We start from the raw sequence: 17,568 nt of genomic DNA on the forward strand, positions 1-17,568 counted from the left end.
CCGGTGCTCCAAATTAAAAAGAAACGTTCTTAAATGTTTCAAAAAAATATGAATGTTCACAAGGAATGTGACTACAACCCCTAAAAATTTCAGGTCCAAACTCTAAATGCACATTGAGAAACAAAAAAGTGAAATCCAGATGTGAATAGTATCAATGTTGCTTTTGTCTTTTTCTTACACTATTCATGCTAGAATTCACATTTTTGTTTCTCAATGTGCGTTTCGAGTTTGGACATGAAATTTTTGGGGGTAGTAGTCACATTCCTTGTGAGCATTCACTTTTTTTTCGGATTTTTTGGGAACATTTAAGAATGTTTTCTTTTCTAATTTGGACCACCGGGAGCACCCCAAGTGGGAGCACCCGATACTTTTCCCGTTCAATGCAGAGGACTGGGTCTCAACCCTCTTTTCGAAAGGAAAATAAAAATGCTCCTACAAAGATCTGACAAGTTGCTGCTAACCTCTATATATGTACGTGCTTCATTTCATTCAGGTGAAGGTGATACCAACAACTTTCACTTCGGTAGAGGGGTACATGGGCTCATTCATGGCTCCACTATTGGAAGAAACTCGTGCGGATCTCTGCTCCGCACTGCGCGGCATCCGGCACGCGCCGGTGGCCCAAGTGATCTGGATCCAACAGGAACGCACTTCAGAATTCTGTATCTCGTTCAAGGAACCTCGGCCAGCTGGTAGTTACGCCCCGAAAGTCGAGGATATATTGGTGCTCACAAGTCGGAAACCGACCCGCCACATAGACTTGGACCCATTTGTCATAGCTGTAGTGCCTCCATCCGAAGATAGTAAAAGTGGAAGCAAGGATGACGAAGGCACCACCACCGGCTATTCTGAAGATATGGACAATACTGTCACCTCTTCACAAGACATTGCCGTGCCATCTCTTCTCAAGAAAAATGCAACAGCAGTTGATGTAGAGGCATGGGCTCACCCCCTTTTCGAAAAAGAAAAGAAAAATGCACCAACACCTCCCCCCCAAGTGGTAGACACTGGCACAACAATATTAATAAGGCTGCTGTCGGGTAAACTACCTGTCAAACGACAAGGTCAAAAAGAAGTGATCGCATTGCCTCTTTTTGCAGTCTTTCTTATCAATATGAAGACCAACAATCATATACATGATGCACTGGAACTGAAAGCCGGCATCCTTAGCCGTTGGGGCAGTAGCCTCGTAGAGAGGATTGCAGAGTATGCTCCAACTGTATGTATCTATTTAGTACTATCGCATGGTTTGTGTCTTTCTACTTGATCAATATGTTGTGATGGTTCCTATTTTCTGATGGCAGGTCGGCCAGGATCGCAATTCATTGTTGCCAGAGGTATCTTCAGGGTTAGCGTCAGATAAGGCGCTGGATGGCCTTGAAAAATTCAAGCTCAACACCTCACAGCAGAAGGCGGTACTTGATTGTGTTTCAGCAATGGATGAAGCTAGGTGCTGGGTGCGCCTTATCTGGGGACCACCTGGAACAGGGAAAACCAAGGCCATCATATCTCTCTTGTGGTCAATGCTGAAGAAAAACCGCAGGACACTAGCTTGCGCTCCGACCAACACGGCGGTTGTGGAGGTTGCCTCCCGTGTCCTCGGTCTTCTCGAGGATGAGTCCTACGGCGGCGGTGGAAAACACTTCTCCCTGGGCAATGTCGTGTTGTTTGGCAACGAAGATCGGATGAACGTGGATGAAAACCTTGCAAACATCTTCTTGGATTGGCGTGTGTACCGACTTGTGAATGTGGCGGCGCACTGGAGGCACTATGTGAATGGCATGCTAGAACTTCTTGTGAAGCCGTTGGCCATGCACTCTTCGTATCTTAAGGATGTTCGATCGGAGCGTACGGGTGATATTTTGCGGCTGCAAGGGGTGGGGGATGCTGAACTAGAGAGGAGGAGGAAGTTGACATTCAAGGAATTCTTCATAGACAATTACCAATGTCATGAGGAAGCACCGCGCCACTGCTTCGAGACTCTCCGCAATGATCTTCCCTTACCCGCTAGGAGATTTGATTACCTGGATGAGATCCTGCGCTCACTCGAAGCTTTCGGGAAACTTCTCCGGTCGGAGCCGGAGCGCCCTCTGGGGAAACTCTTCTTAAAAAACGGGGGGTGGCCAGAGTTCCAAGAAGCAAGAGCATTGTGTCTTAACAAGCTAAAACACTTGCCCGATTGGTTTGATTTGCTTCCAAGCGATTCAAGCAAAATCGAAGACTACATACTGAACAACGCCACGATCATACTTTGCACTGCTGCTAGCTCATTCAATCTGCGACGTGTCCGTGATTTCAAGCCGTTTGAGCTCCTTGTTATCGATGAGGCGGCGCAGCTGAAGGAGTGTGAGTCGCTGATACCTCTACAGCTTGGTATCCACCGTGCTGTTCTTATCGGTGATGAATGCCAGCTACCAGCGCTTGTCAAAAGCAAGGTAATGTTATCCTTTTTCTTCTAGCCTGTCGGTTGGTCAGTCCCGGTGTATCAGATCAAGCAATGCTCACACTCACAATTGGCTGCTCCAGCTCAGCGCCGAGGCCGGCTTTGGAAGAAGTCTGTTCGAGAGGCTTTGCTTGCTAGGACACCCGAAGCACCTCCTCGATGTGCAGTACAGGATGCACCCGGAAATAAGCAAGTTCCCCATCTCAAGTTTTTACTGTAGGAAGGTGACAGATGGCCCCAACGTCCTTCACAGAGACTACGAGAGGAAGCTCCTGGATGGCCCAATGTATGGCCCCTACTCCTTCATCAACATCCAAGGTGGGATCGAAAGCTCGGGCATGCATGGCACAAGCCTGAGCAACGCTGCTGAGGTCGCTGCGGTGACCCGGATTGTGCAGAGATTGTCCCAAGGTATGCTGCAGCTACCTAAATATTCCGCAGCTGTAGATTCATCAAACATATTTCCTTTCCTTTGCTTCCTATCATCAGTTGAGTTTGGGTTTGTGTGTACTGAGTCAGTTGACACAAGAAGCAAGCTCAGCGTGGGCGTGGTATCGCCGTACAAGGCCCAAGTCCGCGCCATCCAGGAGAGCCTTGCTTTGGAGCACGACAAGTATTGCGGTTTATCCGTAAAGATCCGAACCGTGGACGGGTTCCAGGGTGCCGAGGAGGATGTCGTCATCTTCTCCGCCGTGCGGGCCAATACCCATGGATCGGTCGGGTTCCTCTCCGATCAGAGGCGTACCAACGTGGCGCAAACACGGGCCAAGTGAGTGAACAATTAGTCGCCTGGTTGGTCGAGAGGACTTCTTCAACTCATAGTAAAATTGGGGCCATATGTTGCTACTTCAGTTGTGGGCGCTTCTGTTGCTGTCTTCTTTTGCAGGCATTGCTTCTGGATTCTTGGCGACGCGGCTACATTGTCGAGCAGCAGGACAGTCTGGCAGAAGATAGTGGCCGATGCAAAAGAAAGAGGATGCTTCTATGATGGCAACGACGACAAAGACCTCTGTGCTGTGGTGAGTGTCGCGATCAAGCAGGATGAAGTCAACCGTCTGCTCAAGATGGTGGATGCTCGTCTTGGTATATGCAGCTCATGATCTTGGGTACGATGAGTAAATCAATCCTTGGCACTGCTTCTTAATTTCAGAGCTAACTTAATTGTGGAAAGAAGCATCTGACAGTAAGTGTTGCAACTTGCAACTACCGTTTCTAACCTTCAGAAATCCAAGATGGACTAAACATGAAATTCTGAACGGGAAGGCATAGGGATGTGCGCTGAGCCGCTGACCGCTGATGCAAACCACAGGAACTTACAGAGCCATTTTTTCCGAAAAGGAGGATTACCCTTGGCCTCCGCATCAAGTGATACACATAGAGGAACTTACAGAGCCAAGTGCGCAGATAACATACTAACTCTTAGTTTGCACTTTGCTTGTTTGAGCCTATAGGTTTCTATTTTTGTGCATGTAACATGTTCTCAGAGGAGTTTGGAGTGTGCGGAGCGGTGATATTTCGCCTGTGTGAGGTGGAATAGAAAGGATATTACCTGGTACTTAGCTGTTTTGTTTTGGTTCTTGCCCTTTAGCTGTGTGCTGTGGTCAGAAGCCTAGCGTAAGAGGATGGCCAGGGTATAATCATGTTGGACTATGTAGTCTGATTTCAGAAATGAAACTGAGGAGCTGGGCACCTTTCCTCGGAAAAAATAGTGCTGTGTTGCTTTTACCAAGGAACGTCTGACTTGGATGGCCCTATGGTTTTTTTTCTAATCCATCAATGATAAGAGAAATCAGGGAAGCCCCCACAAAGGTCTGATTTGTTAAAACGCAAATTATATCGTATGAATAAAACAGTAGTTCGAATAATTGACTAAACCAGTTTGCTTAAGACTTCATTATTGTAAAATATGTGACCTCAACCAATGGCTTCAGATTATAAATCTTGAAGTGAGAAGAGAAGGACCAATTCCTCCCCACCAAACGAACTATCAACAAGCCAAAAATGCTGGATTACTATAATTAGAACTATGTAAGTAATGGTTTTCATTAATAAAATCTATCTATCTGTTATTTTAGGGGAAAATATATGGAGCATACTGTCTTCCTGTGCTAGTATCTCCCAATAAGATTTTTCTCTAAAGCACTTGCATGAATGTAGAAATCGCATGCATCATGCTGACATCATTGTATGAAATTAAAATTTTAAATTGTTCGGTCATCTTCACCCGTGCGTTCGTCTCGACAAGTGCTTAGAATCTAGATCCCATGTTGTCATATTTTGACAAAAAAGAAAACCTGGCATTTTCGTAAAACTCGTTGAAAGGAAGCCAGCGGTAAAAGCGGATCATCATCATGTTTTTGGTTTGAGAGATGAACAATTTTGAATTTTAATTTTGCGAAAATCATTGATGATGCCATGCTATTTAGATATATGCATACAGTAGAGGTGAGAAGGTAAGAGCTAATCAGACGATAAATGCATGGTATCCCTGAGTGAGTGCTCCAACCGCCCCCCCCCCCCCCCCCCCCCCCCCCCCCATAAATATTAAATTTAGAAAGCACGAAATTAAGAAAAAACTTGGAATTTTAGGATATCAAACTTGGTGCCCATTCTACTCCCTCATTTAGTTTCATTAAGAAATGGCATACATAGTATCTGTGGCGAACATAACAGTCAGACCTATGATCCATTCAAATAGTTTTTTTTTTCTTACATAGGATTCTTTAGACTGTTTTACTAACAATATCATGGATGTCGTTTCTTCATGAAACTTCATACGGGAGTAGATTAGACACCCAAGTTTGATATCCCAAAAATCCATTCTTTTTAATAAAGATCATGGTATTTTTTTAATTTAATATTCATATAGCTGGTAGAGCACCCAAGACCGCCAAATCCTCATCCTTACTCGACCCATCAATTTTTTGACGGGTACTCAGACCCACTACTTAATGAAATCAACGGCTCAGATCTATTATATACTCTTACCTCTCATGTAAAGAGGAGATGAGAGGGTCCATGTTAAAACTGTTGTAAGAGAAAAGGGGAGGGCAAATATGTGGCCCAGTTACGTAGTGGTTTTCATTATACTATTGATTGAAGTACGTAAAACACATCTGGTCAACATTCGCCACATTGTGCGTCGGGCCGTTGTCGCAACTCAATCCATACCACAGACTCCGGACAAGCTCGCCTACCAACTCCATAAATCTCTTTTTTGAGAACCCAACTCCATAAATCTTTGGATGGCTAGTAATAAATCTCTTGATGGCCACTTTTAAGGTGTTTTGGGGGAAAATATGCACTATGAGATGTACTCCCTCCGTCCTTAAAAGAATGTACTTCCAACTTTGTTGGAAAGTCAAACTTTTTTATATTTAACCGTATTTATACAATAGTAGACCAACATTTATGACATCAAATTAGTAGCATTAGATTCATAAGAAAATATATTTTCGTCATATACATATTTGGTTTCACAAGCATTGACATATTTTTGCACAAACTCGGTCAAACTTTAAAATAGTTTGACCTCCAACAAAGTTGGAAGTACACTCTTTCAAAGACGGAGGGAGTAGTATTGAAACTCACTGAGACATATCTGGCCAATTTGATGAATCTTAAAATTGTATTCGCAATTCAGGAGTTAAAATATTTGAATTTTAGAGTTTCAAAAGAATCGATGACATCAGGTTTTCATTCATCTTATCCACATGCATACAATTTGCAAGGGGTGTTCGGGTCGCTCTTTTGCTTACGAGGATTCTTTTTTCTTGCCGGAGTATTAGGATCGCTCAACAGTGCTAAAAATCTTCCCACCCTATTGCAGCCCTTTAAAAAAAAATCCGAACGTAAAGTGTACACAAAGATATGCCACGTTTTTTTTTGGATAAAGAGGGTCCTCCCTCCGGTTTCATTTATAAAAAAACCATCAAGTCTTCTACAACTACTAAACACAGGATCAAAGACATCACACACGATATAACCTAGGGCACCTAACCAGCCGTAAGCTGACCATGACCTTGTAAAATCCACCTAGGACTTCCGATCACCATCAGCAGGTACCCTGCTTATACTAATACAAACTACCAACTACCATACCACAGAAATGGGTAAAATCAAAGTACACAAGCCAGACATTTACATTTGAGCAAAGAAAAATAAACAACAAATGACCAAAAGGGGCTTCTAAATCACGGTCCTCACACAAGCTAAATTTCCCAGATCTCCACTTCATCCGGAGCACACCAAAACGCCAGCCTTGAATTGCAAGAAAGACTTCATTTGCTGCCTGCTCTAACATTTCTACCACCGATGTTCGCTTTCATTGATTCCTCTAATTTTCTGCAAAACAGTCTAATCATTTAGCCATCTAGCAATTGATGGCTCTATTTTATACGCATTTTTGGATCTCATTTATTGCATATTATCTCCTTATATCATGTCTCATTTAGCCAATTGCATGTCCATGTGCATAATTTCCAGCATTTACTCTTTTCATCTCGAGCATTCCATATTCTTTATTCTTAGTTGTTTTTTGTTAGTTTTCTTTGTTTTTGTAGGTGATGTGGAACTCCCATGTACTTAGCATGATGAAAGGGATTCTTTTTTTTGCGGGATAATGTGGGTTTTATTTCTCAGAAACAGAATTACAGTCTGCTAGTACATCATGAGTAACGCTGTCTGGCACACGGAGCAACCAACAAGCGGTGCTACCACCAGATCTTCCTATACTAGCTAAACTATGAGCAACTCTATTTTGATGACGCTCAATTTTCAACGGAATAAACCCACGCGAGTCTAGCGTTTTCTTGATCTCCAACATGAGATGACCGTATGCAGAACAGTCCAACGAGTCATCAGTCAATGCAGCAACAACGGTCGCGTTATCGGATTGGATCACAATTGGCAATTCTGACCGCTGTATACTCATTGACACTCCTTCAAGAATAGCGCTAATCTCTTCTTCAAGGGCATCTTTGCAGTTGAACTGGTACCGGTAAGCCGAGAAGATAACCTCCCCCTCGGAATCCCTAAGCACCATGCCGGACCCAGCTAGTCCTGTCTCCTTCACAAATGATCCATCCGTAGATAGTGCGACCCATCCCAGGGGAGGTTTTGGCCAGGGTGCACGTTTAGCACTAATAGGAGCCGGGATGGCCACCTGTTCATCCACGGTCATTTTTCCTTTAATGATATCCTCAATTATGTACTTCTGGGCCTGATTGAAAGAACATAAATAGCTGCATAAAAAGTCTTTTGTGATGTCAAGCGGTGGAGTGGCTTTATGGTGCAACTGGTCATTCCGTACAGACCATATGCGCCAAAGCAACATGATAATCATTGCGCGTATCTTCTCTGGCCTATCCGCAAGCAGTGACATTAACCATTCCGGCCCCGTGTAGATTAACTCATCATTAGTCGGGAGTGGCCAAACCTACCTCATTGTATTCCATATCGCGACAGAGCTTGGACATGTTATTAATGCATGAAATGAGCCATCCTTTGAATCTCCGCACAACCGACAAACTTCAGATTCGCTAATGTGACACTTTACTTTGCATGCTGCAGTAGCTAACACGCCAACCGAGACCTTCCATGCAAATGTTCGCATTTTATGTGGTACTCGGGCCTTCCACACCCAGTTCCAACAGGCGCGATCCCCCTTGGGTCTTGAGCTGCTAGCACCTGGGTTGTGACGTTGTATGTGCTCCTGCATCGCCCAATGGTAGGCCGATTTGACTGAGAATTGCCCAAACTTGCCCGGAAACCATGCAAGAAAATCATCATCCTAGCTCGGTGATGTTCGAATGCTCCGGATCACTTGCACGTCTACCGGCCAAAATTGTTCATTTAGAAGATCAATATTCCAATTACCTCTATGATCAAGAAACTCAGAAACTCTGTTCAGTCGACATCTTCTTTTTGGGGTAATTGGTTTTAGCACAGGCCCTCTTGGGATCCATGGATCTCGCCAAGTTCTGATACTATTGCCGTTACCCACTCTCCAGATCATGCCTTTTTTCACCAGCTCTAGCCCATGTTCTATACCTCTCCAGACAGCAGAAGCATTGCCAGTAAACACAGTGTCCACCAAGCTGCCAGAAGGGCACTAGTAGAAAAAGGGTCATCTGTCCCGGTTGGTAAGGGCCTTTTGTCCCGGTTGTTGAACCGGGACTAAAGGGTCGTTACTAATGCCCTAGCCCTTTAGTCCCGGTTCTTACACGAACCGGGACAGATGGGCCTCCACGTGGCCGGTGCGGCGAGCCCAGGCAGGAGGGCCTTTGGTCCCGGTTGGTGGCACTAACCGGGACCAATAGGCATCCACGCGTCAGCATTTCAGGGGCTGGGGTTTTTGTTTTTGAAGGGGGGGGGGGTGGGGGTTTTGGGGGGTTAATTTAGGTGTTTCATATATTGTGTTAGCTAGCTAATTAATAGAGAGAAGTGTCCTCTCTTATCTCCGTGCTTGGTCGACGCTACGTACTATATACGTATAGAGAGGACTAGACACGCTAGCTAGTAAGCAAATGAAGGAAACAGAAGATCGTCACGAACATATATATGCATACAGAGAGAAGTGATATCGACCACCTCTCCTTCTCCGGGAGATTGGTCGAACAACAAGTTCTCGTATATCTATCCGACACTACCGGCTACATATATACAATAATTATCTCTTACAATATAATCTCCTAATTATATATGTACACAGGGTCCACATAGTATTCTCCGTTTTCAGCGATCACGTGGTCAAGGAAGAATGCCGCCAATTCCTCTTGAATTGCTCGCATACGATCTGGTGGTAGGAGTTCATCCCGCATCCGAAAGATCTAATTTGAAGAAGGGGTCAATACATACATATATATATATATACACACACACACACACACATATATATATATATATATATATGAATAAATGAAACTCAACACAAATGATGGTAATAAAATAAAATTGTGAATATTATTTCTTACGCACTTCATATTGTTCGTCAGAGTAGCCCCGCTCACAGGTCGTGTAGCGGATGGACTCGCAAGCGTAGTATCCACAGAAATCATTCCCTTGTTCCTGCCACAACCACTTTACAAGAAATAGAGGTCAATCAAACTGATAAGCAAGCATGCTAAATGGTATTGATGAAACTAGCGCTTGAATCACTAGGAGATGCGCAGAACATGCTACTATAATACTTACTTTCGGGTGTCTAAATTGCAGCTTCTTCGGCAGTCCCGGAGCTTTTTTGGTGACTTTTCTCCAAACCCTGCCAGACAAAGAAAACAATTACTTGATATCAGGAAATGAACAAAGTTGCTGATATGGTGGATAATGATCGATTTAACTTACTTCTCGAGCATTTGAGTCATGTCCGCATAGTCCTGGGGATCTTTTCGTCTCGAGTCTAAGACGGTTACTAGTCCCTTCTCAAGCTTAATCTCTAGGAGAATATAGTGGAAGCTGCGCACGCATGCATATAAGTCATCAATTACATTACTATAACCTGGACTAATAAGGGAAACCGAATATGCACAAGACAGTAACACTCACTTGAAGTTGTAAGGAAAGCGTATTATATCTTTGTTTTCATTTATTACCAACGATCGTAGCAAGTTGGCCTCGGTATTTTCGGCATGATATTTAACCTCAGTTGCATCTATGAGATTTGTGTTAATGGATCCAATATCACCGATTTGTCTTTTCTTCAATTCGGCGATCTTCAATCTGCATAATATAGTGAGGATAATTATAAATACATGCAATGAAAGAGCTGACCTATATAGAGAGACTTAATGACAGAAGTAGTACTACTTACAGACAGTAGCAAGTGATCGTTGATTTATCGAGGGCCTTTTGATTGAGAAACTGGAAGAACTCCTCAAATGGAACATTCAACATTTCAATTCCAACGAGGTCATGCTCCTCTTTAACTCTCAGCGTCAAAGTATTCCTCCCCCAGACTCTCTGCAGGTTTTCATGTACCAATCATGTAATCTTCGCATCATCGTTGTTAGAGATCTTTCATCTTTGACGAGAGGCTTCCTGTAATGGTATTTGTGTTCGTCCACGTCCAAGCAATCATAATGTACATCGTCGGGCAGGTAATCTCCAAGATTGCTATAACCGGGCACCATCCTCGGATCATTAGTGACGATGTCGCTAGACACCTTGAGCGGGGGGCACGATTGGTTTGCTTGTTCGTCGAGCTGGGCAATTTTTTCCCAGCTCGTCGTTCTTTTAACCTTTGATCACTGACAGTACTTCCCGACCGCTCCTCTTCGACAAATGTCTTTGCAATAATGCGCTCATAGTTGCCTTTCGGCGGAGACTTTGGTGGTTTTGTCAGGGCAGCCAGAGTGCGCTTCGCTTTCACCGGATCTACCTTCTCCTCCGGAGGTTGATGTTTCTTTGCTTTCACCCCTTCAAAGAAGTTCGTCAGTTCGGCTCGCACGATCTTCGTAGTTTCCTCCTCGGTCCTCTCGTATGGTAACTTCTCTGGACTCTTCAGAGAAGGACCGAATCTGTATTGCCTCTCGCCTCTGGCAGTACTGCTAGACGCCGGCAGAGCAGACGAAGCGGCTGCGGCTGTCTTCTTTCCTTGCTTACGAGGCGGAGGAGAAGGACTACGACGCGCCGGAGCAGCTGGAGCGGCGGCGGGTCTCTTCCGCCCTTGCTGACGAGCCGGAGAAGGAGGAGGCTGGCTGCTCGGACGCGCCGGCGCAGGCGGAGAAGGAGGCGGAGTGCCGCCACGCGCTGGAGAAGGAGGCTGAGTGCCCTGATCACTCACCGGAGGAGGAGGCGGAGGAGGAGGCGGAGTGCCGCCACGCGCCGGAGAAGGAGGCTGAGTGCCCTGATCACTCGCCGGAGGAGGAGGCGGAGTGCCCTTACTCGCCGGAGGAGGAGGAGGAGGAGGCGGAGGCGTCCAGTTCGGAAGGTTGATGAGCTCCTTCCGCCATAGGCATGGAGTCTTCAGAGCAGAACCCAGCCGAGTCTCCCCTTCACCGGTAGGGTGGTCAAGCTGAATGTCCTCAAATCCCTCCGTTATTTCGTCCACCGTCACCCTAGCATATCCTTCTGGAATCGGACGACAGTGAAAAGTTGCGCCGGGTTCAGGAGGTCGAACAGAGCCGACAGCCGCCTTGACTTTGAAGTTCTGCCATTTCGGCATAAGGTGGCAATGTTGAGAATCCGTGATAGCATCCACGGGGTAGCTAGCAGGAGCCGTCAAGACATGCTCCGACTGAAGCAGCTCGGTGGAAGCCATGCTGCTTCTCCGCTGAGATGGCGGGGTAGCTTCGGGGGTAGTTTCGGCAGGTTGCTTGCTGCGAGCTACGTCTCGTTCCTCTAGCGCTTGAACCCTTTCGTGCAGCTTCTGAATTTGGGTCTGCTCCACTTTTTTCCTCCTCTCCTGGCATTTGTAACCGTCTGCGTCCGGAAAACCAGCCTTCCACGGAACGGAGCCTGGCGTGCCTCGTGTCCGTCCAGGGTGCTCAGGATTCCCGAGGGCCATTGTGAGCTCGTCATTCTCTCTGTCTGGAACGAACGTCCCTTGCCGCGCTGCATCGATATAGTGCTGAAGCCTCTTGACTGGTATTCTCAAAAGCTCGTCCGTCCAAACGCACTTCCCTGATACAGGGTCCAAGGTTCCGCCAGCCCCGAAGAACCAAGTCCGGCAACGGTCTGGCCAGTTCATTGTCTCTGGTTCGATCCCTTTATCAAGCAGATCATTCTCAGCCTTGGCCCACTTAGGCCGGGCTTTGAGGTAGCCACCTGACCCCGTGCGATGGTGAAGCTTCTTCTTCGCAACATTTTTCTTGTTTGTCGCTAACAACTTCTTACTCTTTTCCGATGTCTTGTGGGCCACAAATGCGGGCCAGTGATCTCTGATCTTCTCATATTTGCCGATGAATTCTGGTGTCTGTTCTTTGTCGACAAACGTTTTCAGCTCATTCTTCCACCTCCTGAATAGGTCTGCCATCTTCTTAAGAGCATGAGACTTGATTAATTGCTCTTTAACTGGCTTCTCCGGATCCTCCTCTGGCGGTAGGGTGAAATTTGCCTTCAGCTCAGTCCAAAGATCATCTTTCTGCATATAATTGACATAAGACACCTCAGGGTCTTCCTTCTTAGGCTTATACCATTGGTGGATGCTGATCGGGATCTTGTCCCTAACAAGAACCCCGCACTGAGCAGCAAATGCTTCCTTTGTCCGGATGGGTTCAATCGGTTGGCCGTCGCGCGCGATTGCTGTGATCTCAAACCTTTAATCCGAGCGCAACTTTCTCTTCGGGCCTCGTCTCTTTACCGAAGTTGTGCTCGATCCGGAGGGCTAGAAAAAAGAAGAAAGACGAGAGTTAATTAATATGTGTACATACCAAAACAATGAATGCATCAATTAGCTAGTCAGCACAGGCTTAACTAATATATTTACCTGGCCGGACTATGTTCGGTCACCGGAGCCGTCACCACGGGCTCCTTCTTGCACCAGCATTGGGTCACCGGAGCCATCATAATCATGTCTTTCCTCCTCCACTCTTCGATCACCGTAGCCTGCTTCTTTACCCTGTTCTTCCAGACCATCATTGTCGTTAAGATACGACAAGACATCACCTCCGGCTAAGATTATGTCCCCCAACACCTCTTCTGCTTCCTCGTCTCGTCCGTGCTCCATTGTTTCTGCAAATATTACAACATGGCAATTATTACACAAACATGACAGCAGGTGGATATATTAGTGCAAACGTAGACCTAGCTTATTCCGGGTTTGGGGTGGCCTCGGCAACGCTTCAAGGGTAGGGGCGCGGCGGGAGGGGGTAGGAGACCGACATCGTTTTTTTCTAGGGTTTGGGTGTCCTCGAGAGTTTTGGTCGAGTGAGAGGGCCGGGGGTGCTCCCGTGGTATAAGTTATCACGGTCGAAGTTATCCGGGAGGGGGTTATATCGACAACGACGACATACATACATGGGAAAATAATGTTATCGGGGAGGGGGTAGGTCGACCCCCCCCCTCGTGTTGAAGTTATCGGGACACGGGGTATATCGACAACGACATATCCGATAAAAAAATAAGAAGACGAAGAAGAAATAAAAAGAGCAGAAGAAGATATTAATAGAGGAGAAGATTGAAGAAAAAAAGAAGAAAAAGAAGAGGAGAAGAAGAAAGGAATAGAGGAGAAGAAGAGAAAATAGAATTCTATTTTCTCTTCTTCTCCTCTATTCCTTTCTTCTTCTCCTCTTCTTTTTCTTCTTTTTTCTTCTTCTTATTTATTTCTCATCTTCTTCCTCTCCTCTTCTTCTCCTTTCTTCTTCTTCTTCTTATTTTCCTTTTTCCTCTCATTCTTCTTCTTCTTCTTCTTCCTTTCCTAGCTAGATATATAAAACTCTTCTAAAAATGTAACTTTTGCATATATAAAACTTTTTCTTCTTCCTTCTATTCCTTCTTCCTAAATATATAACACTTTTCTAAAAATGAAACTAACCTAAAATGTACTAAATCAGAGAACATATATAGATAAAACTTTTCTAAAAATCTAAATTTTGCATATATGTATTTTTAAAACATCATTACAATTGAAAAAAATACATACATACATACAAAAAACATGTAAAAAATACATACATACATATATGAACATACATAAAAAAATACATATATCTAAAAAATACATACATACATATATGAAAATCTAAAAACATGTAAAAAAATAGCACGGCGGCGGGGCCGGCAGAGGCGCGGTGCTCACAGAGGGAGGAGCGCGCGGCGGGCGGTGTCGGGGCAAGCAGGGGAGTGGCGCGGAGACGGCGTCAGGGCAGGAGCGGCGCGCGTCGGGGCAGGGACGGCGCGCGGCGACGACGTCGGGCGAGGGCGCGGCGACAGCGAGGGCGCGGGCGACGGCGACGGCGATGACGGGCGCGGGCGACGGCGACGGCGACGGCGGGGCGGGTCGGGGGCGCGGCAGAGGCACGGCGAGGGCGCGCGGCGTGGTCGGGGGGCAGGGCCGACGGCGGCGTGGTCGGGGGCGCGGCAGAGGCACGGCGAGCTCGGGCAGCCTGGCGGCGTCGTCGGAGGGATCGAAGAACTGACGAAATTTTCACAAGTGCTGGCTTATATAGCAAACCCATTGGTACCGGTTGGTGGCACAAACCGGTACCAATGCCACCTTTAGTCCCGGTTGGTGGCACAAACCGGTACCAATGCCACCTTTAGTCCCGGTTGGTGTCACCAACCGGGACCAAAGGCCTCTTTTCAGCGGCTTTGGTCCCGGTTGGTGGCACCAACTGGGACTAAATGGGGGGCATTGGTACCGGTTAGTGCCACGAACCGGTACCAATGCACCCCTTTAGTATCGGTTGGTGCCACCAACCGGGACCAAAGGCCTTGTGGTGCTGCGCCCGCGTCGAATGTTTAGTCCCACCTCGCTAGTTGAGAGGGGCGCGCAGTGGTTTATAAGCCCCACTGCCGCTCCCCTCTCGAGCTCCTCTCCACTGCAGGCTTTCGGGCCTAATTGTCACTGCTATGCCTGATGGGCCTACTGGGCCTTCTGCGGGCCTGAATCCTGGCCCATCGATGGGTTTCTAGTCGTATTCAGGCCGTGGTGGCCCAGTAGGTGGCATATTTTTTATTTTTTGCCTGTTTTTTTTTCTTTTTTGCTTTTTTTGTTTCTACTTACAACAAAAAAACTTATTTATCTTATTTTATTTTGTTTCTAATTACTTATTTATTTTACTTTATGATAATTCTTTTTGCTATTAAAGTTTCTAACAAAAAAAGTTCTTTATGAAAATTCTTTTTGCTTTCAATGATTTTGAACAGAAAATACTTCGATAATTTTAGTTGCATCAATTTTTTATAATTTTAGTTTCAATAATACTAGAGGTTGCTTATAATGTTTTGAACAGAAAATACTTTGACAATTTTAGTTTCATAAATTTTATTTATGTTATTAAAGTTTATTTTATTTTGTTTCTACTTATATATTTTATTAAAGTTTATATTATTTTGTTTCTAATTACTTATTTATTTTATTTGTTGTTTTTCATGCACCATTATTCATGCTTTACTGATTATTTTGAGCTATAAGACCCTAAAATTGAAAAGCATTTCAAATGAACTTTGAAAAGGTTGAAAGTTGGCATGGTATCATCATTTCATCCACATAGCATGTGCAAGAAAGTTGAGAGGGTTGAGGCAAAAACTGGATGCACTTCGTGTACAAAACAGACAATCTCTTTCGAAGTATCAGGATTTCATACGGAAACTCGTCTGTTACAAAGGGATTTCATTTTTTAAAACTTATTTGAACTCCTGACTTTTTGTGTGTTCAAAATGCACCATTCAAAGCCACATCATCAATTTTCAACCCTTTCTGACTTCATTTGTTATTTTTCATGCATTTATTGATTATTTTGAGCTATAAGACCCTGAAATTGAAAAGCATTTCAAATGAACTCTGAAAAGGTTGAAAGTTGGCATGGTATCATCATTTCATCCACATAGCATGTGCAAGAAAGTTGAGAGGGTTACGGCAAAAACTGGATGCACTTCGTGTATAAAATGGACAATGGTATCATACTCGTCTGTTACAAAGTTGGCATGGTATCATCATAATAGTTGCGGGAGAAAGTCTTCACTTTTTCTTCGCTTGTGTCATTTGCTTATTGCGCCGTAACCATGGATAATCTTCATCGTTTATTAGGATGCTTGGGCCAACCTTGACTTTGAAGGGAGGAATTTCATGAAACTTTTCATAATCTTCAGACATGTCTGTCTTGCCCTCCACTCCCACGATGTCCCTTTTTCCTGAAAGAACTATGTGGCGCTTTGGCTCATCGTATGATGTATTCGCTTCCTTATCTTTTCTTTTTCTCGGTTTGGTAGACATGTCCTTCACATAGATAACCTGTGCCACATCATTGGCTAGGACGAACGGTTCGTCAGTGTACCCAAGATTTTTCAGATCCACTGTTGTCATTCCGTACTGTGGGTCTACCTGTACCCCGCCTCCTGACTGATTGATCCATTTGCACTTAAACAAAGGGACCTTAAAATCATGTCCGTAGTCAAGTTCCCATATGTCCACTATGTAAACATAATATGTGTCCTTTCCCCTCTCGGTTGCTGCATCAAAGCGGACACCGCTGTTTTGGTTGGTGCTCTTTTGATCTTGGGCGATCGTGTAAAATGTATTCCCATTTATCTCGTATCCTTTGTAAGTCAATACAGTCAAAGATGGTCCCCTGGACAATGAGTACAGCTCATCACAAACAGTGTTGTCACCTCTGAGACGTGTTTACAACCAACTGCTGAAAGTCCTGATGTGTTCACATGTAATCCAGTCGTCGCACTCCTCCGGGTGTTTGGAGCGCAGACTGTTCTTGTGTTCATCGACATACGGGGTCACCAAGGTAGAGTTCTGTAGAACTGTGTAGTATGCTTGAGACCAAGAATGCCCGTCCCTGCATATTATTGAGTCCGCTCCTAGCGTGCCTTTTCCAGTCAGTCTCCCCTCATACCGTGATTTAGGGAGACCTATCTTCTTAAGGCCAAGAATGAAGTCAACACAAAACCCAATGACATCCTCTGTTTGATGGCCCATGGAGATGCTTCCTTCTGGCCTAGCGCGGTTACGGACATATTTCTTTAGGACTCCCATGAACCTCTCAAAGGGGAACATATTGTGTAGAAATACGGACCCCAGAATGCCAATCTCGTCGACTAGATGAACTAGGACGTGCGTCATGATATTGAAGAAGGATGGTGGGAACACCAGCTCGAAACTGACAAGACATTGCGCCACATCACTCCTTAGCCTTGGTATGATTTCTGGATCGATCACCTTCTGAGAGATTGCATTGAGGAATGCACATAGCTTCACAATGGCTAATCGGACGTTTTCCGGTAGAAGCCCCCTCAATGCAACCGGAAGCAGTTGCGTCATAATCACATGGCAGTCATGAGACTTTAGGTTCTGGAACTTTTTCTCTAGCATATTTATTATTCCCTTTATATTCGACGAGAAGCCAGTCGGGACCTTCATACTGAGCAGGCATTCAAAGAAGATTTCTTTCTCTTCTTTCGTAAGAGCGTAGCTGGCAGGACCTTCATACTTCTTCGGAGGCATGCCGTCTTTT

General features: G+C 45.2%; 1 protein-coding gene across 2 annotated transcripts; it reads left to right on the forward strand.

Annotated features, from left to right (window-relative positions):
- The first annotated feature begins 1,312 nt into the window (after positions 1-1,312).
- LOC109758457 (probable helicase MAGATAMA 3) lies at positions 1,313-3,998 on the forward strand. 2 transcript variants are annotated; one of them, XM_040391029.2, is made up of 5 exons: positions 1,313-2,435; positions 2,527-2,854; positions 2,963-3,212; positions 3,330-3,549; positions 3,667-3,998. In XM_040391029.2, the coding sequence occupies exons 1-4, from the start codon at positions 1,437-1,439 to the stop codon at positions 3,541-3,543; spliced, it is 1,791 nt and encodes a 596-aa protein (XP_040246963.2). In that variant the 5' UTR covers positions 1,313-1,436; the 3' UTR covers positions 3,544-3,549; positions 3,667-3,998. The 2 variants fall into 2 exon arrangements, with proteins under 2 accessions (XP_040246963.2, XP_073354816.1); XM_073498715.1 differs by having other exon boundaries at positions 3,330-3,998.
- The last annotated feature ends 13,570 nt before the right edge of the window (positions 3,999-17,568 follow it).

Source organism: Aegilops tauschii, chromosome 5, assembly GCF_002575655.3.
Source record: "Aegilops tauschii subsp. strangulata cultivar AL8/78 chromosome 5, Aet v6.0, whole genome shotgun sequence".
In the NCBI taxonomy this organism is placed as follows: Eukaryota; Viridiplantae; Streptophyta; class Magnoliopsida; order Poales; family Poaceae; genus Aegilops; species Aegilops tauschii.